The 22,282-nt window shown below is 46.9% G+C and overlaps 1 protein-coding gene across 1 annotated transcript in view; it reads left to right on the top strand.

Moving 5' to 3' along the window:
- TECTA (tectorin alpha) overlaps window positions 1-22,282 on the top strand; it is a 93,747-nt gene that overhangs the window by 17,175 nt on the left and 54,290 nt on the right. The window contains exons 6-12 of the mRNA XM_073321239.2: window positions 5,584-5,721; window positions 6,778-6,943; window positions 9,807-10,219; window positions 10,670-11,240; window positions 13,274-13,866; window positions 16,542-17,115; window positions 21,159-21,769. Coding sequence (XP_073177340.2) covers window positions 5,584-5,721; window positions 6,778-6,943; window positions 9,807-10,219; window positions 10,670-11,240; window positions 13,274-13,866; window positions 16,542-17,115; window positions 21,159-21,769 — 3,066 coding nt within the window. The remainder of the gene's footprint in view (window positions 1-5,583; window positions 5,722-6,777; window positions 6,944-9,806; window positions 10,220-10,669; window positions 11,241-13,273; window positions 13,867-16,541; window positions 17,116-21,158; window positions 21,770-22,282) is intronic.

Below are 22,282 nucleotides of genomic sequence, written 5' to 3'. Positions count from 1 at the left end.
GGTGGGCCCCCTTTGACTTCACTGGGGCTCTGAGTAGGAGGAAAAGTCTGTGTGCATGGAGAGCATTGCAGGATCAAGCTATAGGGTTGTAAATTCTTTGGTAATTTTACTCAATGACTATACAGCACCTAGCAACGTGGATCCTCTAGGGTAAGTAAAAGACAAAGTACAACGGGGGGTGAAAGAAACAAATGGCTTGTGAGGGCAGGAAGGATGGGAGACTTGAGCTTTTCATTCTAATTTTTTCTCCCACTCACTGCCATTGTCCATCTTATTTTTCCCCTCACTGGATTCTGTAATCTCTCCCCCACCCGGCTTCTCCCCCACCCACGTCCACCCTGAGTTAAAAGTGAGCCAAATAATTTTTCAGCTAGAATCAAACGTCCAAGGCCACATTGGGTTCAAAATTTGGCAAAGCAAGTTCTCTTCTCCCTAACGGGCTCCAGAAGTGAAGCTGCTTCTTAAGAAAACTGTCATATCCAGGAAGCCACAATAAATTAATCTTTGGCTGAAATCTGCTCTCTTAAAAACCTGTGACTGGGGACAGAAAATGGGGACCTTTTTGGGGCCACAAAGGACTTATGGGTTTTTATTGTGGCTGTGGCTGGATTTATTTCTATGCCATGTTAATCAGAGCGAGCAGTCAGGACGTTTCAGGAGAACGAATCGAACAGCTGCTTTGAAATCCCAAATAAATGTAGGAAATCAAAAAGATGGGGGGGGGCGGGGGTAGGGGATAGCTCGGTGGTTTGAGCGTTGGCGTGCTAAACCCAGGGTTGTGAGTTCAATCCTTCAGGGGGCCATTTAGAGATCTGGGGCAAAAAATTGGGGATTGGTCCTGCTTTGAGCAGGGGGTTGGACTAGATGACCTCCTGAGGTCCCTTCCAACCCTGATATTCTATGATTATTGGCAGCATTATCACAATGACAATCAGTGCAGTAAAAGATGTATCATAATTGGTCATAAAACCCTGCCAGTGATTTGGCTGGATTAGCTGCTCTTTAATTCCATGAACAAAAAGAGTCTGATCTCTTAAGAAGTCAGCTATGACAAAGAACCCTGTTCCTTTCCATTTGTTAGGGTTGTTTGAAATTTAATGCATTTTTCCAATCTCATTGACACACAGTTCCAAAGTGTTTTGAGCCAGAAGCAGTACTGAGATCCCTGTACTGCTGGGAAAATTGCACACAGTGCAATTTATTTTGGTATATAGCATCCTTCCTGTACAATATCAGAGAATGCGTTTGATTTACCTGTAAAATAGAATATGCAACTTTTGAAGGTGAAATTCACCCCAATGCAGAAAACCTGTGCAAAACCTTCTTAATGCCTGGTTTGAAGAGTGACTCAGTAAAAATGGCATCAGGGATTAGAGACAGGCCAAAATTTTCAGCTGAAAACTTTTTCGGCCAAAAATGCAGATTGGGAGGCACTGAAATGCTTTGAGAATTTGTGTTCATTTTGCCGAATTATTTTGGTCAACTCCTGTCTTCTGCCCCCCACCTCCACCCCACAATTGAATTGTTTCCTTTCAACATTTTCTAAATGAAACCTTTTGATTTTGGTTCCGAATGATGTTTTATTTCGAAATTTTGTTCCATTTTGTTAAAAAAAAAAAAAGTTTGAAAATATTGCAGTCAAAACATTTTTGTTCCCTTTCAGTGCAACTGTTTTGTTCAAGCCAAAAATGATTCCTTCCTCCCCCCCGCCCCCATTTTTTGATTCATGAAAAATTTTGAAAAATCGTGGTTTCAGATTGAACTGAAATAAAAAATTGGGGGCGGGGGGGGGGGGCGGCTGGAGGGGATTTTCAGGATTGCCAGTGAATCGAAAAACCAGTTTTTCACCCAACTTTATCTGGAATTTCATGTTTGTTGTGATTCTGGATCAAATATCCTCAACTGACAAGAGGTTTCTCCTGCCAGTTAGTGCTGCAAACTTCAGTCCTGAGATTCAAATGGGGAACTTTCTGTCTGGGTACATCATTTCCGATGATAAGGGTTCTTCTGGCCACACTGGACCTCAGCGACGTCTGTGTGCCCTCATCTTCAGTGGGTTTGCACAGGTTTAACTGACTAGAACTTTAGTTTGATTATTTTAGTAATAGCATGGCAGTGCCTGGAGGCCTCAGCCAAAATCAGGGCCCCATGTGCTAGGCGCTGTACATACCACTAGTAAGAGCCAGCCTCTGCATCAGAGTTTATAATCTATATAGACAGGACAGACAAGGGGTGGGAGAAAGGAAGGATTGTTAATCCCCACTTGCCAGAAGCGGGAAGTTCTGCAGCGATTTGCTGAAGGTCACATAGGGAGTCTGCGACACAGCTGGGAATTGGATCCAGATCTTTTGAGTCACAGGCCACAGGAGCAGCCCTCGTCATCTGGGTAGAATGTATGAAATGAATGGGGCCCAGCTCACGCTCTCTTAGCTCTGCTGGCTTTGCAGGGGTGGACTCCTGCAGCCCTCAGAACCCCATTGACGTGAGTGGAGCGCCACACAGGTGCACCCTTCACCCTCTCTGATCAGCTGTCAAGGTCGGAGCTTCATTTTTGTTTCTAAAGCCAGCAGATCTGGCTCTGAATTCTCACAGGGAGCCAAGCCTGAATCACGGAAATGTAGAGCTTGAACAGACCTCGAGGGGTCAGCTAGTTCAACCCCCCGGCAGGACCAAGTAAACCTAGAACACCCCGACAAGTATTTGTCTAACCTGTTCTTAAAATGATGGGGATTCCACAACCTCCCTAGGGAACCTGATCCAGTGCTTAACTATCCTTATAGGTAGAATTTTTTTCCTACTATCTAACATAAATCTCCCTTGCTGCAGATTATGCCGATTACGTGTTGCCCTACTTCCAGTAGGCATGGAGAAAAATTGATCCCCCTTCATAGCAGCCCTTGTGATATTTGAAGACTATCAACCCCCCCCCCCCCCCAGTCTTCTTTTCTCAAGACTGAACAGGCCCATCTTTCTTAACCTTTCCTCATAAGTCAGGTTTTCTAAAGCTTTGATTGTTTTTGTTGCGCTCCTTTGGATTCCCTCCAATTTGTCTACGTCTGTCTTAAAGGGTGACACCCACAAGAAGACACAGTACGCCAGTAGAGCACGACAATGACCTCCCACAAATCATTGACATCAACTGGAACGTTAACACTGATTTCCCTGGAGGCACAATTGGACCCAGTGGGAGTAAACTGGTTGGGTAAAAAGGTGCTATTTTTATGTAAACCCTTTTAAGGCAGACCTACACCTTAAGGTCCTGATCTAGTGTCCTCTGATGTCAATGGGATCTTTTCATTGACTTCAGTGGGCTTTGGATCATGCCTCCTCACGACTCACTGGGGTGAATATCACTTTTATGGAGCTGGCTGCACTTAATGGAAAATCACATCCTGAGAGGAAGATTTTTTTCCCCCATCATGTTCTGCATTCCTACAGGCACTGCAGGCTATAGATTTTATGCCTTTTAAGTTTCATACCTTGCAGTGTTGGAAATTGAGTTGGCAAAGACCAGGAAATATACTGGCTGGGTTAAAAAAAATTGACTGTCAGTATATATAAAAAAAAAAAAATCAGTAAAAATGTCAGTTGAAGTTAGAAAAGGGTTTCTTTCCCACTCTGGAGTGGGTTTTCAGATTTATTGGGCATGCTTTATCCCTGATCTAATGCCATTAAAGACAGTAGCTTGACCTTCTCCATCACATGAAACACAAAGTGCTTGTCTTCGTCTTCAGCGCCATTCCAGGCGTATCCCCTGCCTACCTGTCATCTCTCATTCACTATCAAAGTGTCGACTCCCACCGCCGATTGGCCAATGGTGCCAGCCTCCATCATACACTTGTTAAATTTTCATGCAGTCGCCCATTCTGCCCTTCCCGGCTGGGAGGAGCTCTCCATTCACATCTGCAAAGCTGCCTCGTTATCCTTCTTCAAACTCTCCGTTGTTGTGATGCCTATGAAACTCATGACAGTGGTTAGGCCACTGGTGTTCTGATCCCACAGCCTATCGTGCTGACCAGTGCTGTCTCACTGTTTCCTTGTACTCCTCCATCGGCCTGTCTGCAACCATCTGTTGCCTCTTGTCTTATAATTAGACTTTAAACTCTTTGGGGCAGAAACCACCTTTGGGTTCTCTCCTTGTACAGTGCCTAGCATGGTGGGGTCCTGGTCTATTACTGGGGCTGCTGGAAGCTACTACTACACAAATAATAATAACAATAATTAATAATAAACCAGAATGAATGTGGGCCTCTGGCTTCTTTTTAAAATGATGGTCTAAACAATGGATTCACTTTAAACAAAAAATAAAAATGGCATGAATTGACTATCAGAAGTCTCTACAAAACCAATATCACTTTGACATGCTCCCTTTTACAGTGAGCCAGATCCTCTGCTTGTGTAAACTGGCATAGCTACCTAGATTTCAGTGGACCTCTATCAGCTCACATCGGTTGAGGCTCTGGTTCTGGATGACTCAGTATGTTTTCATGAGTCATCTGGACTTTTTAACGTTACATGATGATATGGTGCAATACTTTAGCCACTTTTCATGCAAAGATCTCAAATCACTTTTCCAGACCTTGGTTAATTAGACACACAGAATCCCTGTAAAATAAGTGAGGGAACATACATGGTCAATTTCACTCACCACTGAAATGCAGCCAACTCTTGGGAGGAAAGCATGACTGTTAATCAGCATAGAGTTACCAAAGTAGAATGGTTTAGGACAGGAAGTGAAGGATACCATATCCAATTGGAAATGCAGGTGGAATTTAGATGGGTAAAGTTGAATTACTTCAGGTGGAATTTGCCAGTGGGCTCTTAGGGGCAGATGTTGCATCCCTGGAAATCCAGTTGCACGATTAGCTCATGTGGACCCAGGTAGGATAGGGCTTTATGGACAATGCTCTGGGATTCTATGGTCAAGAGCTCATTTTATGTCCTCTTTAGAAGATGACAACGTACCTCCTAGTATGGGGTGCTGGCTTGTTGCTGAATGAATTTATCTGAAGCATTTATAGTTAAAAAATGAAGAATTGTTTAAAAACAATGTGAAAGTTGTCAATAAATTTTTGCAGATTGGTCTGGGATTCCTGCAGCTTGAGAAAGCAAGATTTCCTTGGGTACAATACACTTTGACTGTTATAGAAGCCATTGTTAATATTATTATAGCATCCAAATGGGGAAAGTAACCCAGTAAGATAACATTGTGATGAATAAAGCTGAGATAGAAGAATGCTAAGATAACAGGTTGTAGCAATCCAAGCCCAGCTGATTGCTTTCTCAGTGCTTGTTCTCATGCTGCCATCTATCGGTGCTAAAATAGATCACGGATTTAATCTGTCTCCCATGGTGTCCCAGATGGAATCATGCTCTGGAAAGCTATGGATGCAGTTAAGGGGGATTGAATCAGCTGTTGGATAGCATCCTATACCATGCTTAACTTTTGCTGTTTAATTATTAATCTTCCCTATTACATTTCGTATGGGATTGATGCAGAAGAAGGCAGCGCAGAAAAATGGCGCAAAAGATGCGGGAGGGGCAATCTCACTTTGTGAATTTGCCTGTCTCTGTTTTAAACAGGTGAACACCTTTCAAGCTCTCCTGATTTCAGATGGGGTGTCCACATTTGCAATGTTTAATTATGAAGAAATCCTGTGGACCACTGGAACAGCAAGTGGGGGAGATCCTTTAACTGGACTAGGTGGAGTGATGGCCCAGGTAAGGCTCCTGCTGTGCATCTTCACAATCATCTTTGTTTATGCTCTAACCTCCAACCTGTCCTTGTTCTGACAGTGTCAGCAGAGAAATATGATCTAGTGAAGTCGTGACCCGCCTTAACACAGCATGGCTTTTGTCTTCTAGTGGCTAGACCAGGTTGTGTAGCTTAAACACACGAGGTTCATGCTTTTAGACCCAGAAAGCTCAGGTTCACTCCCCAGAGATGATCCGTCCGGGGTCTGTAGATCATTTGGTTCACAGGGCACTTGCTGGTGAATGGAGGAGACCTGGCTGGTCACGTGGTACTGGTTTTCTTTCTTCTTCCCAGACTGAAGGGGAAAGAGAAGGGATATGAAATGAAGAGCAGAAGGAAACTGTGTGTTTTACTCCTTTTGATAAAAGTTAAACACCTAACATTGTAAAGGTAGCTAAAAATACGTGAAATGAAGAGCTGGCTGAAAAGAAACATTTTTTTTAATTAAAAAAACCTCTCATCCATTCATCTCCATCCATCTACTCGCATGCCCATTTTCTTTCCTTCCTTCCTTCCTTCCTTCCAAAAATTGTTTGGCTTTGCATTTAAAATCAAAAAGAAAAAGTAAGTTTGTTTTGTTTCTGAAAATTGAAAACAACAGGATTTTTACCGAAAATGTTTGTTTTTGAAAAAACAAAACAAAAAATAATTTTCCATTTTTGTGTCAAAAACAAGCAGACAAATAAAACAACCACAAACGAAAGATTTCCTTTTGGCCAAATAGCCTTTTTTGTATTTAAAATACAGTAATAATAAAAAAAAGTTTAGGTTAAAAAAATATGAATCAGTTCCAATTAGTTTCCCAGTGTGACTTTTCTACGTACAGAGTTGCTGTAGCTGCCACTGGGATCTTATGTGATCACAGTTGAGAGGGGAGGTGAACACAAGATAATTAACAGCAAAATTTACAGACAAATCGGGGTTATTAACATCAGTGATGGCAAGAAATATGAGACAGAACAGACTTAAGGGAAGGGTGGTCTCTGTGTTTTCAGGTGAATTTTGCTCTTTCTGTGTTCCAGGCAGGATTCAACGGTGGAAACAGCACCAATTATTTTAGCATTCCTGGGTCCAGAACCCCAGAGATAATCAATGTTGAAGATACAACCAATGTAAATGTCCCTGGACGCTGGGTATTCAAAATAGATGGGAGAGAAATTGACCCAGCCAATGGCTGCAGCCTGAGAGGTAAAAATTGGTTCTTTCATGTCTTTGAAATTTACCATATAACACAAGACAACCCAGTTTGAAAGTTAATGACCAAATATGCACCTGCTGTTGCTTTGCTATGGTATTGCCCGTATTCTTTGCAACTTGTGTAAGGGTAGACTGTAAACACTCTGGGATAGAGGCTGCCTCTTTGGAAGGCAGAATGGCCTAGTGGTTGGTGTGGGGGACTGAGAGTCAGAAGACTTCGCTTCTCGACCCTGCAGAGGTCACTACATTTCCTGATGATGGTCGCCTGATGCCAGGGATGAAATCCTGACCCTGTTGTGGTCAATGGAAGTTTTGCTAGTAGGGCCAAGACTTCATCCCTGGGTAGCAAACCCTTAGTGGTGTAGATTGGGTAAGCCACGATAAGCTGCAATTTGCACTGGGGCAACTTAGTTTGGTTTCAAGCAGGGCTAGTCCAAACAGCGGCTTTCCCTGTCTCCACTAGAGGTTTGCACTGCGGCAGCTAAACCAGTGGCTGCATTTGGCACCAGTGACTGTAATTAGGACGATTTGCTAGCATGGAGAAAGCCTAACTTCACGGCATTTTAAAAGGGGCGAATGGGCCCACAAAGAGCGGGGAGTCTGTTCTTTCGTCTCGCATATGGCTGTGTAACTCATTAATGTCAATGGGAAGCTATAATATACGCTGGCCTTGTTCCTGTCCTTCTGTGATGTTAGTATCCGGCTGTAATTAAAAGCCTACATTTCCCCCACCTCAAAGTTAGAAACCTGTGAAACTAGGGGTTTAAATTCTCAGTAAGGATTGAGATCCCTGTACTTTCGGCTTTGCAGATAAGCTAGAGTAACAACAGCAAAAGAGACGCTTCTGGCTGGCCTGATGGAAATGCCATCAGTGTGAAAAGACAATACTCCGATTTCCTTTCCCTTACTTCTGAATTATGGATTGCCGCTTCTATGCATAGGATAAATTCAATGGCCCTGCACAACCTGCTGGGTATGTCAGTGTGCCATTGACTGTCCATAGGTATAAAGTAACAGAAGCACTCATTGTGATACCAGGGGGACTTGGCGGCATGAAGATTACTGCATTATCGTTTTACAAATAAAACTGTCTCGAGTGTCTCCTTCGCTCCTGAAATCTTTGTAACAGGAGAGAATTTTCACTTTCTGCTGGAAGCCTGAAATGTCGAGGATTGAAAATGTATACTGGTCTGAGATCTGCAGTTTGTTTATATGCAGCCCTCGACTAGTGCTGATATAGCTTTGCTAGTCCAAAGGGCCTGCGTAGCCCCTAAAAAAGTTCAAGGTCTGATGTACTGCAGGGATGGTGTCCCTAGCCTCTGTTTGCTGGAAGCTGGGAATGGGCAACAGGGGATGGATCACATGATGATTACCTGTTTTGTTCATTCCCTCTGGGGCACCTGGCATTGGCCGCTGTCGGAAGACAGGATACTGGGCTAGATGGACCATTGGTCTGACCCAGTACGACCGTTCTTATGTTCTAAGCTTGACCCACCAATGCTCAGAGTGAAGGCTGAAATTTTCAAAGGGACTTAGACACACAATTCCATCTTCAGGTTAATGAAAGCAGTGCATCTAAATCCCTTAGATGAATATGGAAATCACAGCTGACAGCTCAATGCCATTTGTAAGAGAAGAATCTCAACTTTTCAGTAGTAGGAAGTGGGTCTGAGCAGGTTTGTTTTGCCTAATTTGGAACCCACTTGAATATCGTGGGCTTGAAAGGTTGGCTCCAAAGCAAACATAATTGGGGTCTCATTATGTTTAGGAGAGATTTTTGTGGTGGAAAGAAAAAAAGAAAAAGAACAGAGAACATGAGAGAGAGGAAAATCCAGGGGAGAGCTGAGCAGAGGGTGGGCAGAGTGAAAAACAAATACAGAGAGGATGTGAAGAGGGAGCAGATGGAAGAGAGAGAGACTCTAAATTGGCCGGGGGTGGGGGGGGGGGGAAGACGCTTGTTTTTGCCAGTCTGAATTCTTAGATCTTCCTCCCTCCTTTCAGGTCTTCCATTCAGCTAGAAAAACATAAAATAGACTTCCCAATAAAGTGTAGTTACACTGCTGTTATGCTGTTTGATAATTAATAATTGCTAATTCATATAACCCAAGGCCAACTATGTTATGGAATTAGTTATTAATATGACTTTGATTTTATAGTTAGTACATGTATTTTGAGAATTCAGGTACATTGACGATGTTGTGTTTGTTCCATAATTACTCTGTCACCTTCCAGTTGTGTGAAATTAGTAACTACAGCTATCAAAAGAGTTAATTATATAGTGTAATTACAGAATAATTACCATGGATTCACAGTCACTCTTATAAAGGGTAACTAAAACAGGTTGACTTACTATATTGCAATATATTAAGCACCCATGACTTCAGATTCCAGGGAGAAAAGGTTCATGAACCCAAACTAATTCTGTGCATTCCCCCCCTCCCCAAAATAGTTTGAGCAGTTATCAAAACTAGAAAATCTACCTGATTTTGCCCATCAGTAACAAAGGTCATGATTCACCAAAGCACAGGCTTAATGTTAATCATCTGAGTAGTGCCATTGACATCAATGGGACTTCTCACCTGCTTAAAGTTAAGCATGTGTTTCCAGTGCTTTGCTGAATTGGGCTGTGACATGTTATAATGCTAGAGGGCGGTGTGATGTTATTTGCCATATCACATGGGACGCCCTGTTAGAAAGGTACTGAGCTGGTGGTCCTGCTTTCAAGGCCCATAAACTTTCCCAAGTGTTGGACCCGGATCAGAAAGAACAAATGACTTGGAACTCTTGATTGTTCTTCTAAGTCGTGTCACGGGTCCTGTGTTCTGACAAGTAACGCAATGTGGGGTTCTTTTAGGGCAGTTTCTCCATCCAGGCGAGATATTCTGGGACAACGCCAACTGCTCCACCAAGTGTCGTTGCCTGGACTTTAACAATGAGATCTTCTGCCAGGAGATGGTTTGCGGCCCCTACGAAGCGTGTGAGCAGAAGGACAAGTTCTACCAATGCGTGCCGGTGGAGAGCAGCACCTGCGTGGTGTTTGGAGACCCACACTACCACACCTTCGATGGCTTCCTCTTTCACTTCCAGGGTTCCTGCGCCTACCTCCTTACCCGGCAGTGCTGGCCAGAATCTAACCTGCCCTTCTTCAGCGTGGAGGCCAAGAATGAGAACCGAGGTGGCTCCTCCGTCTCCTGGTTGAAGGATATCTCAGTGGAGGTTTATTCTCACAAGATCGTTATCCCCAAAGGGAGCTTTGGGAAAGTTAAGGTAAGAGCCCCAGCAAAGAAGGAAAACTCCTTCGGTCAGATCCTTGGCTGGTGCAAAGCGGTTTAGCTCTGTTGAAAGTCAGTGGGTCTATGATGATTTGTAGCAGCTCAGGATCTGGACCAGTGTCTTTGTCTGGAATCCAGGCCCTGTAGGACTCCTCGGGGAGGTGGTGGGGAGGGGGAGTGTTAGTGTAGGTAGTGCTGAAAACTGGAAAGGCCCAAACCAGACCCTTAAAATCCAACCCTCTCTCCAAATGTTGTTGGGGCTGGATTGCAATCACTGGTTCCCAATTCACCATCTTGCTCAGATTCCAACATTGGAAGGGGCCCATTTCCCAGGATCCAGTTCAGCTGCTGCAGTGGAAATCTGGCAGAACCACCCCCTGGGCTCCTAACCGCGTGGAAACCCAGCCATTTTGCCTGATTTTACTCTTTTGCTTTGCTCCTGCAGGTAGACGATTTGGTGACCTCCTTACCCCTCTCCTTGGAACTGGGAGCCATAAAAATCTACCAGAGCGGTTTGTCAACCGCGGTGGAGACTGATTTTGGCATCTTGGTGACCTACGACGGGCAACACTATGCCTCCATCTCTGTCCCGGGCACCTACATCAATGCCACCTGTGGGCTGTGTGGGAACTACAACAAGGATCCTCAAGACGATACCCTTCGCTCGGACGGGAGGCCGGCGTCGTCGGTGCTGGACCTGGGGGAGAGCTGGCGAGTGTACCATCCGGAGTGGAAATGCTCCCCAGGCTGCTTAGACAACTGCAGCTTCTGCGACACTGCCATGGAGTCTCTCTACTTCACCCCCGAGTATTGCGGCTTCATCAACCAGACCGGCGGCCCCTTGTGGGAATGTGGCACCATTGTGGACCCCACGGCCTTCGTTCACAGCTGCGTGTATGACCTGTGCAGCATCCGAGACAACGGCACCGGCCTCTGCCAGGCGATCCAGGCTTACGCCTTGGTGTGCCAAGCCCTGGGCATTCCAGTGGGAGACTGGCGAACCCAGACAGGATGTGGTAAGTCTGCACATACTCCGGCTGAACGGCCGCCCTGAGGAGGCGGGAGGTGGTTTCGGGGGCCTGCAGCAGACTCCCGTTGAAGTGAAAACCCTGCCTGAGATAAGCCCAGAGACGAGCCGGCGGGGACTTGATTGAGGCAGCCAGCGTTACGGTGAAAGTCGAGCAGTCTCTCCTTTCAATCCTGAAATGCAACACGAGAAGGACAAGGGCATGCCTAGTAACTAAAGGGCAGTTAGTGTTTTGAACAAAGAGAAGGAAATTTGAGCGCCCTATGGAACTCAATGCTGGTGTGCCAGGTATTGTAGCTGGACTCAAGACAGGACTGGCTCATTTAATGGCCATTGCCATCAGCTGAGATGCTAAATCTAAATCTCTCCACCTGCTTTCTCTTTTTGCGCCACTTTTGTGCAGAGGGAACTCAGCTGACGTCAGCAGGGTTACTCCTGATTCATACCAGTGCGAGTGAGAGGAGAACGGGGCCCCGCGTCCCATAGTGCAGGGTATAAGCTGACCCCCTCTGTGAGGTGTCAGGAAAGGACTTTTCCTTGTGTGTGCAGTGCTATCTGACTCTCTGAGTGCAATCGGGGGGGGAGGGGGAATATCACCTCAGTGATTTAGAGACGAAGGGGGTGTAATGGAGGCCTTTCGCCTACCTCCCTCTGAACCATCAGCCACTGCCAGGAGACGGGATGCTAAATCTGACGCACCCAGTGTGCAGTGGCGACACCTGTGTCCCAGTTCGGAATGGCAGAAGTGGAATGGTTGCCTTTTTCCAGGCTACCCTCCGCCACAAATGTAACTGGTTAAAGCAAGTGGCTAAATTACCTCTGCCAGCCATCGTATGTAGCGGTGTCAACCACAGAGCAGTAAGGGGATAATAATACTTATTAATAATGGCAATCTAATCGCATCTCTCTACCCAGGGATTCATGCCATGCTCATTACTCTGGCATCAGAGTGCTGAATGGTAAGAGGGACAAGGTGGGCGAGGTCGTGTCGGTTCTGGGGCCAACTTCTGTTGCTGAAAGAGGCAAGCTTTCGAGCTACACAGCGCTCTTGTTCAGCCTCGAAGCTCAAGAGCTTGCCTCTTTCACCTACAGAAAAAGTTATGACCTCACCCACGTGGTCTCTCTAACAGCCTGCGACCAACACAGCTACAACACAGCAAACGATACTGCCTTATGATAAATTAGAAAGCAATAAGAGATAGATGATAACAAGAGAGAAATCCATATAGTAGGTCAGCGGTAATATTGAATACTAATGTCTCTTTTTCTATTTATCATCACCATACTTACTATCTGTCTGTTGATCATTGTCTTACATAGATAGGTAGACAGACGGACACATTATCTCACTTACCATTGTGGCATATGACTGCCTAATCATAATAATAATCCAAAGAGTAATAAGGGAATAGTAATAATTCATATAAAATTGGACAGCAGTCAGAGTTAGGAGGGAATCTAAATGAATGTAACTACCACCACCGGAATGGTGTCTGGGTCTATGAAATTCTCTGGGAGATTTTATGTCTCAGCCCATAGTCCCATCCCTGATTTCCTCTAATCTCTTTCCGTTCTCTCCCCTCTCTGATTTCTTGTTTCCTCCTCCTGCCCTCCCTTCATCTCTTATTCTCACAATTTTCACAAGTAGAAAATTCGTGGGGGAACATAGATGAGGAACTGTGTTGGGAACTGTGGGAGAAAAACCCACAGTGCTGTGAGATTGCGATGGGACGGGGAATGCTGTGGGTGTGAACCGGAAAAAGGACGGTTAGTGTGGGTGCTGAGAGGGCCCCATTCTGATCTCTCAGGTGTGTGAATTAGGAGCACTTTCTCTGAAATCAGGGTTAGGTGACAGCAGAAATTTTGGGCCAGATCCTCACTTGGTGTAAAGTGGCCCGTACGCTTTCGTGCAGCTCTGCTGATTTACCGCAGCAGAGGATCTGGCCCGCAGTTGAAAACAGCTCGGCCCCGAATAACACGAGTAGCCTTGTAACAGCCTCTCCCCAACCTTCCCTCTCCTAGCTGCAGCTGTCCAGTGTCCAGAGTTCAGTCACTACTCGGTTTGCACCAACAGCTGCCCAGCTACATGTTCGGATCTAACAGCTCCGCTGGCCTGCAGCTCCCCTTGCACTGAGGGCTGTGAATGCAACGAAGGCCATGTCCTCAGCACGGACCAGTGTGTCCCCATCCACAAGTGTGGCTGCGATGTCGACGGCAGGTACTATGCCGTAGGGGAGTCTTTCTGGGCCACCGCGGGCTGCACGGTGCAGTGCCGGTGCGAGGACGGTGCAGAGATCAGCTGCTTGAACGCCACCTGCCGGGAAGGAGAGGTGTGCGCGGTAGAGAACGGCTACCGGGGCTGTTACCCCAAGCGAGAGAGCTTGTGCTTGGTGAGCCAGAACCAGGTGCTGCAGTCCTTTGACGGGGTGTCATTCATGTTCCCCCCGGAGCATTCCTACACCCTGCTCAAAACCTGCTCTGAGAGACCACACTTCCTGGAGGTTGACATCAGCAAAAAGAAACCCGAATCCAAACCTAACTGGCTTCGACCCCTGAGAATCCAGGTAGCTGGCCAGGAGGTCAAAGTTGGAGGTTCCAGCACATCTGAAATCAAGGTAAGAATCCTATCAAGGGACAGTCTTCAATTGCGGGAAGCGAGGGAGGAGTCTCTCTCTGCTGCTCACAGAGAGCAAGAGAGCTTTGTGCTTCCATGGCACATTGCATCTGAGAATCGCCGAACTCTTTACACATGTGATTCAAAAAAGTCTTGTGATTTGTCACCACCTCCACTGTGGAGGGTAACCGTGAGTGCTGTGGTGCCCCCATCCCCTGGAGGTTTGGTAGCATGCCGGATGTACCAGAGGCAAGCTCTGTAGGCATCCCAAGCACAAAGCCCTTTAGGCTGTAGCTGTCATTAGGTGCCCACAGAAACTCCCAGGGTCTGAGGAATACCAAAGGGCTGCTTTGCTGGGGCCACTAGAAACAAATGTTGCCGTTACCCTAAGCAGGATGGCTTGATGATACAAGCTAATCTCCCTAAGAAAGAGATGGTATTTATCCCCATTTTACAGAGGGGTAAACTGAGGCAGAGTGGCACAGCTGGGATTAGAATCCAGCAGCCCTGACTCTTCCCACTAGACAACACTGCCAACACCAAAACATGCTGGTGGACATTTAGGTTGAGATTTTCAAAAGAGCTGCCCCCAAATCCCATCCTTAACCTTTGTCATCTCTGAAGACCCTGAAGGTTATGTCTATGCTGCAGTAAAACTCTTTGGCTGCACTGCGTCAGCTCATTCAGGCTGTGGGGCTATAAAATTGCTATGTAGATGTTTGGGCTCAAGCTGGAGTCCAGGCTCTGTGAGTGGGGAGGGTCCTAAAGCCCAGGCTCCGGCCCAACCTTGAACATCTATACTATAATTCTACAGCCCCTCAGCCTGAGCCCCAGTCAGCTGACACAGACCAGCTGTGGGTGTATTATTTGCACCTGATTGTTTTGTCCTTCTAACTGAGAGAGGCAAAGCAGAGTGGGGGTGGAGGGGATAGAGGCTGAGCAAAGAAAACAGACGTCCCGGAATGAGACAGAGCACGGAAGACGAAGGATTTAATTTGTAGCAGATCCAGACGCTACTTGGGAAAGCTGGTGCTGGGAGCGACTGGCCCATGGAGACTCTGAACGGATGCCAAGACAAAGGGGACGTAGGTGGAAATCAATGTACGATGCCTGTACGGCAAGTCTGTGGGTTTTATTAAAATACCGTTTCCTGCAGAGCCTGGGGTTACAATGTAGTTATAGTCAACAAAACAGCTATGGAAAACAAGGAACCTTCTTACTGAACGGTTTTGTTCCCTGTGAGGCTTTGCTTGCTTTATTGTCACCAGTGAGCTTTTGCTCTTCTTAGCCTTGCTGAGTCAGGACAGCCACAGGAGAGAAGCGAGGATGCTCTTCTGGCTCATGCATCGTTAACTAAAGTCACTCTTGCAGTTCTCGGCTGAGTTCTGCTTCCTGAATGTTACTAGTGGTGAAGGATGATGCAAGACACCGCTAGAGCCCAACTTGATTGGTCAAATCCCCATTCGAGTCTGTACTGCTGGCAATTCGATAAATCACTGTTTGATTTCTTGAGTGAGCAACTTTGATCAGGACACATGGATAGAAAAAAATCCGAAATCCATTACAGTATTACTTACAAATAGTCTTTGCAACCTTGTTTTAAGCCAGAGCTGCTTACAAATGAATGTGCTCTAGGAACATGGGGTGTCAAGCTGACAGCGATCCTTATTTATTCAGATCCAAATTTGTTGGTTTACCAGCCACGAATGTCAGCATGGAAAGGGTGTCGCTGTCATACATGAAGCTGTGTGATACTCTTCTGCCATGCTTGCAGTTACACAGCTTTACCACTGCTTCACAACATACTGGGTAGTGTGCACGTGCACCACTGCCCTCTACTGGTGGCAATCAGAACTGCTGAGCTGTGTGTCATAGGCTCCATACTGCTAATGGGGATTCTCCTGTAGCTTAAGACCTGTGCTCTTTCTTGAAGGAGAATTTTGGTTCTATCTCAGATTATTTACGTGTATTGTGGCAGCACCTAGGAGCCTCAGCCATGGACCAGAACTCCAATGTGCTGTGCACTGTACAAACACAGAAAAAAAGACAGTTGATACCCCAAAGAGTTTAAAATCCAGATGTTGCTATGAAGTTCCAGTGAGTTCTGTGTGCAGGGTGAAGGCAGCCATGAGGTTCCTAGATGACCCTGGGCTTGTTATAAAATATTCAACCTGCTCAGCTTACAATGGGCCCTCCCTTACCTTCCTGTTTTTTCCGCTAACTCTTCAGTTCTGATCTCACGAGGGTGATGGGAGATGTAGCATAGATCAGTGGTTCTCATGCTGTGGTATTTGTCCTACTGGTGGCACATGGGTTGTTTTCAGGCAGCGTGCAAGCTTGGTTTGAAGTACAGCATCAGAATGAGAATCCATTATAGAATCGTAGAATTGGAAGGGACCTCGAGAGGTCATCTAGTCCAGTCCCCTGCACTCATGGCAGGACTAAGTATTATCTAGACCATCCCTGACAGGTGTTTGTCCAACCTACTCTTAAAATAACTTAGCACCAGTTTAAATGCTTGTTGACCACACTGTATTTGACACAGATGACGATGTGATGCAGAGCAATAGCACTGTCTGCTGCTAGCTGCGGGAGTAGGACACAAGGCTCTCTGCTTTCAGTGGTCACCTCCATCGCGGCGAGCATTTCACATCCACCACGTGCTTTCGTTTGCAGGTGAACGGCTATGAAGTGGAGCTGCCGTTTTTCCTCCCCTCCGGCCAGTTGGAAATTTATCGGAGCAAAAACGGCACGGTGATTGAGTCCAAAGGGCTTGTGAGAATCCAGTACTCCAACCTGGGCATGCTGCAGATACGCCTCTCGACTGCCTACTTCAACTGCACTGCCGGACTGTGCGGCTTCTTCAACGGGAACATCAGCGACGAGTTCTGCTTCCCCAACGGCAAGTGCACGGACAACCTGGTGGTTTTCCTGCAGAGCTGGACCACCTTCGACGAGATCTGCAATGGGGAGTGCGGGGACCTGCTCAAGGCCTGCAACAACGACTCGGAGCTGCTCAAGTACTACCGGAGCCGCTCCAAGTGCGGGATCATCAATGACCCCACCAACAGCTCCTTCCTGGACTGCCATGGCGTGGTCAATGCGTCGGCCTACTACAGAACGTGCCTCTTCCGTTTGTGCCAGAGCGGGGGCAACCAGTCGGAGCTCTGTGACTCGGTGGCTCGTTACGCTAGCGCCTGTAAGACCGCGGAGGTGGAGGTCGGCCAGTGGAGGAGCTTCAACTTTTGCCGTAAGTTGGGGAAAAGTCTTGACTTTGGGTGGGGTGAACTTGAATTTCTTCTGAGGACAAATATGTTCATTTTTTTCCCTCCTCCCTTGCCATCTTTCCTTCCCCTCCGCCCCCAGATCCTTCCCCTCAAAGCTGTGCCTCCAGCCTGCGCATCTGAGGACTATCGACTAAAATGTTTTAGTGGTCCCATTGTGACAGATTTTCATTACTAATCTGCCTGGGGCCACAGTTGATCAGGCTGGGGCCACAGGATCTTTTTGGGGAGGAGATGACAAGGCACACCAAGTGTCTAAATTTTAAAGCTTTATTAATAAAATAATAAAATAACAGCAGAGAGTGCTGGGAACGCTCCCACGTCACTCAGGGGAAGAAAGAAAGCATTAACGCCCCAAGCCGTAACCCACTTTCATACTCACACACGCACTACCCAAGACTGGCCAGATCTGGGTGTAATGTCAGAAGAAAAGAGTGCAGGGAAGGTGGACGGGAGTGCTGTCCTGGGCCCAAGCCATCCAAGTCTGCTGTTGCTCTCCGAGTTGCTCCAGCTCTCGAGGGTTTTAAGTCCTGGGCACCTTGGGGGACATTCCACTCAGGGACCTCTGCTTCTGGTGCTCTTTGTCCCAGTCCAAACCGGCTTGCTGTGGCCTCCTCAGTTTCCCAAAACATCCTCGCTCTGGAGACTTTGTTTCCCCTTCTATTGGCCTTCGCTGTCTCATTTGCTCTCACTGTTCTCGCTGCAATCTCTGCAGCTCTGCTCAACTTAGTTCTCCTCTTCTCACGGCTGGGCAGCTGCTGATTTCTCGTCGAGCCCATGACTTTGGGCCAGGGCCAGCATCTTATCTTCACATGGAGCTAGCTGAAGTGTTGAGTTAACCCGTTCTCTGCTCTTCTTCTTTCTCTCCCCTTGGCCTCTCATATTCCGCAAAGGAAACTTCCAGTCTCCACTCACACATCTTTGACCCTCCCCAAAATGCTTTGCGATGCTTGCAACAGTGTTAGCCACATACAATGCTGATCTGCCTTCCCTGGAGACTCCCTGAGGGAGGGGGCATCATTGGGGTGTGACACCATGATGCAAAGTGTCAAAACGTGTTTTTGTTGGGCCTGTGCTATGCAGGAGGTCAGACTAGATGATTTTCTGGCCTTAAAATCAATGAATCTATTCAACATTTTTGGAGGGAGAAAAAAATGGCTTTTTGACCAAACCAAACATTTTCATGGAAAATTGTGAGTTTTTTTGGTCAGAGACCGTCTTTTGTTCTGCGTTTATACAGTGCCTAGCACAGTGGGGTCCTGGTGTATGACTATAATAAATAATAATTCATAGTTAATAATATCTATTGTTTCCTCTGTTTAGGTTTTTATAAGGTTGCCCATCACTGTCATGTCTGGGTGCAACATAGATTCATAGGGTAAAAACCTGGCTCTGTTGAATTCAATGGGAGTTCAAAGGAGCCAGAATTTCACCTATAAATTTTAAGTTCAGAAGGGAACATTGTGATCATCTTATCTGATATCCTGCTTAGCACAGGCCAGAGAATTTCACGCAGTAATTCCTGCGTCTAGCCCAGTATGACCTCACTGAACAGAACTTGATGCTCTGATTCACAAAAATCTCTGCAAATGAAGGCTTGGTGGTGGTTTTTTGCTATTTCACCAGCTTCAGTCAATACAGGTTTTTTGTACCAGTAGCCAATGATGCAAGAAGAAGTAGTCTCTTATGTCGCTATTTTAAGCCATGCATTGGGGTCAACAAAAGGAAATAGTCGGGGAGTTTCTTAACTTGTTTACCAGCTCCTTATTCAGATGAGCACAAGCTTCAGCCCCAGTAGCACTGTAGCAAAGTACAGTCTTGTGTTGCAGAAAGAAAACATTTATACTTGTCAGGAAGAATTGGCAAGTAAATGGGAAAATTGTACAAATTAAGAAGGTAATCTGGTTTGGGCACAAAAACACAAAGCTGTTGCTTTTTGTGCTCAGGCTGTTTTTTAAGCACTTGCAGACAGAGGTCTCCCAATTAAGTAATTTCATGATGGCATTTCAGGAGACATCAGGAGTTGTATTACACTGTGTCTGAGTGTTCCAGAATTGCAGAGGGATTCTAACAATAGTGTAAGCCATCAGCAGAGAGTAATTTGAATAAGTTGTGGTTTTTTGCTGTCGCTGTCAGCTTGCCGTCGATGTTGTAACATTCATAATTCAAAAGCACGTGTAAAAATCTCACACCACAGAAGTGCATAACAGGCAATGAACCAGCCTTCCTGTCTCAAACTGAGGGCTTATGGGAGTCTGTGGAAGGAGGAGGGAAGGAGAGGTGGCATGATCTAGGGGACAGGGCTCTCAGAGTCAGGAGACCTGAGGTTCTATTCCTGTCTCTGACACTGACCTGCTTTGTGACCTTAGACAAGTCACTTTCTTGCTCTGTGCCTCGGTTTCCCCTCCAACCTTTGTCCAGCTTGCCTGTTTAGACTGTAAATTATTTAAGCCAGGGACTATCCTGTATTGATACTGTAATGCAAATATTAATGGTGGTGATAGGAGAGAAGCAGGATGTGGACAATGAGTCCAGAAAAGTCGACCACCTGCAGTTTAGAATGGACTGTTGGCAAACTGATGTTTAGGCACAATTAATACAATAATAGCATCATAATCCCTAGCTCTTATACAGCACATTTCATCAGTAGATCTCATCGTGCTACAGACTGCAAAGGAGGGCCAAATCAAAAGACGGATGGGCAAACTGAGGCACAGAGAGGGAAAGTGACTTAGCCAAGGTCACCTGGCAGAGTCAGTGGCAGAGTTGGGAATAGAACCCAGGACTCCTGAGTCCCTGTCTAGTGCTCTATCCACTGCCTCCCAGTAGAACATAATGGTCTCTTCATGCTGTTGAGGACATGTCACATGTAGTCCGTGGTTGTTATTGATACAGAACACTGATATGACTCTGCAAATGCGCACAGTTGCTGCACAAACTTGTCATAAATAACATCTGTTCCCTGGCTCAAAGAACTTGCCGTGTAAAGGACTGTGATCCAGCAAGGTGCTGAGCCCTCTGAGCTACTGCTGAGACCAGTGGGGCTTGAGCATACTCAGCATCTCCCAGGATGTGGTCCTGAGATCCAGGAGATGAGACCTGGAAGAATAAATAAACAGGAAGATGCAGAGAAGAAGGTGGGAAGGATTCCTAAAGGAGAAGGAGGAGAGATGGAGCAGATACGCAGAGGGGAGGTTGATCCAGGTGTAGGGGGATGCATTGGTTGAGGGTATGAAGCTGAGAGCGGGTAAAAGAGATGAAGGGAGCAGTAAGGCAAGAGAACCAGGAGATGTAGAGGAAGCGAGAGCCTAGAGGTGGAGGCCTGGAGCTAGGAGTTCTTGGAGGCAAGGGCAAAGAGCCTGAATGCCATGTGCTGGTGTGTATGTGGCGGCAGGGAGGGGACAGGAAGGGATTCATGGAGGAGGGCAATGCTGGGTGAAGAAGGTGAGTCTCAGACAAGGTTGCAGCTGTGAGCTGAAGGCAAAAGAAAGAAGTTAAGGTGTGATTCATGCGGTGAACTAGGTCAGCATCTCTGTTGAAGACAGGTGTTTCAGACAGATGGGGCAGTCAAAGGGAAAAGGAGACGGACAAGACCAGAGAGATGGAGGGGGAGAAACTCTGAGGGAGGCCAGGGGGGAAAATCCACAGAAATTATCGAAAGAGCAAGAGGGCCATACTGAACTGGATCCTGAGATGAGACGGAGAGGAAGCCGCTGCAGCAGGCAGAGGGGGATGAGCAGGAAACCAGATATGGTGGCAGGATGAGGAGGGAGAAGTCAGAGGAGATGGGAGGTGAAAATGGGACAGGAGGATGCCAGGGCCAGGGAGGGGTACAGTTCTGTTTTCTTTTACAGTAGCTTGTGTGGCACTGTCCCCAATAGCACAACTTGCTCTTTGTCTCACTGATCCCACGTCCTCCTTCTCTCTGACCTGAATCTCCATCGCCGGTGACCGTGGAGCCTTTCTCCCCAATAAGCCATTGATGTTGTGTGTGTTTCATTGCCTCCAGCTCTTCAGTGCCCTGAAAATAGCCACTTTGAGGAGTGCATGACTTGCACCGAGACCTGTGAAACCCTGGTCATCGGCCCCGTCTGTGTGGACACCTGCATGGAGGGCTGCCAGTGCAACGAGGGCTTTGCCTTCCAAGGGTCCCAGTGTGTCCCCAGGAGCGAGTGTGGCTGCAGTTTTGAGGGGCATCAGCTCTCAACCAACCAGACCTTCTGGATGGACATCGACTGCCAGTTCTTCTGCTACTGCAACGGGTCTGACAACAGCGTGCACTGTGAGAACATCTCCTGCAAGGACGATGAGTACTGCCTGGAGGAGAATGGCCTCTACTACTGCCAGCCCCGCACAGATGCCTCCTGCATTGTCTCCGGCTATGGCCATTACTTGACCTTTGATGGGTTCTCGTTTGACTTCCAGAGCAGCTGCCCTCTGGTCCTTTGCACAACGATTTCCAGGCAGCGAGTGGAGAGGTCGGATACTTTCCCAGGATTCACCGTCACAGCCAAGAACGAGGACCGGGACCCGTCCCTGGCCTTGTGGGTGAAGCAAGTTGAAGTGGACGTCTTCAATTACAACATCGTCATCCACCGGGCCTACAAATACACGGTGCTGGTGAGTCGGCTGGTCATAGTATGACCAAGACGGTAGAGGGGTGGAGGGAGAGGCAGCAGGCTGGGGTTGTGGGACTCAGTTGAGCACAGGATACACTGCAATCTAATTGGGGACAGGGCAGGAGTTGACGCTATTGGAAGGTGGTGACGTTTTGGTAGATCCTGACCGATGGTCTTGTTCACCCTCGTCTGCTGTAGCTCTTGAGTCCTGAGCAAATTCTGTCTCCAGAATTCCTTATGGTTCCTATCTGAGCATTTTCTGCTGCTCCGCATCTTTCATTTCATGAGGCTGCCATTGACTTGACTTTCTTAGGGGGCCTTCTGTTTTTCCCTGTGCTGCCTCCATCGTTGTATAGAGATCAACAGTGACATTTGTTTGTACCAATGCTTTCTGGAAGGATAAAACCCCAGCAAGCTGCATTGGAGGGTCCAAGCCTGTCTGTGCATATGAAACTCTTGTGGGAACTCCACGGGGGAGCTGCATGAGGAGGACTTGCAGGATAACTGGGTCACC

The sequence above is a fragment of the Lepidochelys kempii genome, chromosome 22 (genome assembly GCF_965140285.1).
Source record: "Lepidochelys kempii isolate rLepKem1 chromosome 22, rLepKem1.hap1, whole genome shotgun sequence".
Lineage (NCBI taxonomy): Eukaryota > Metazoa > Chordata > Testudines > Cheloniidae > Lepidochelys > Lepidochelys kempii.
This window is presented reverse-complemented; position numbering and strand designations above follow the sequence as displayed.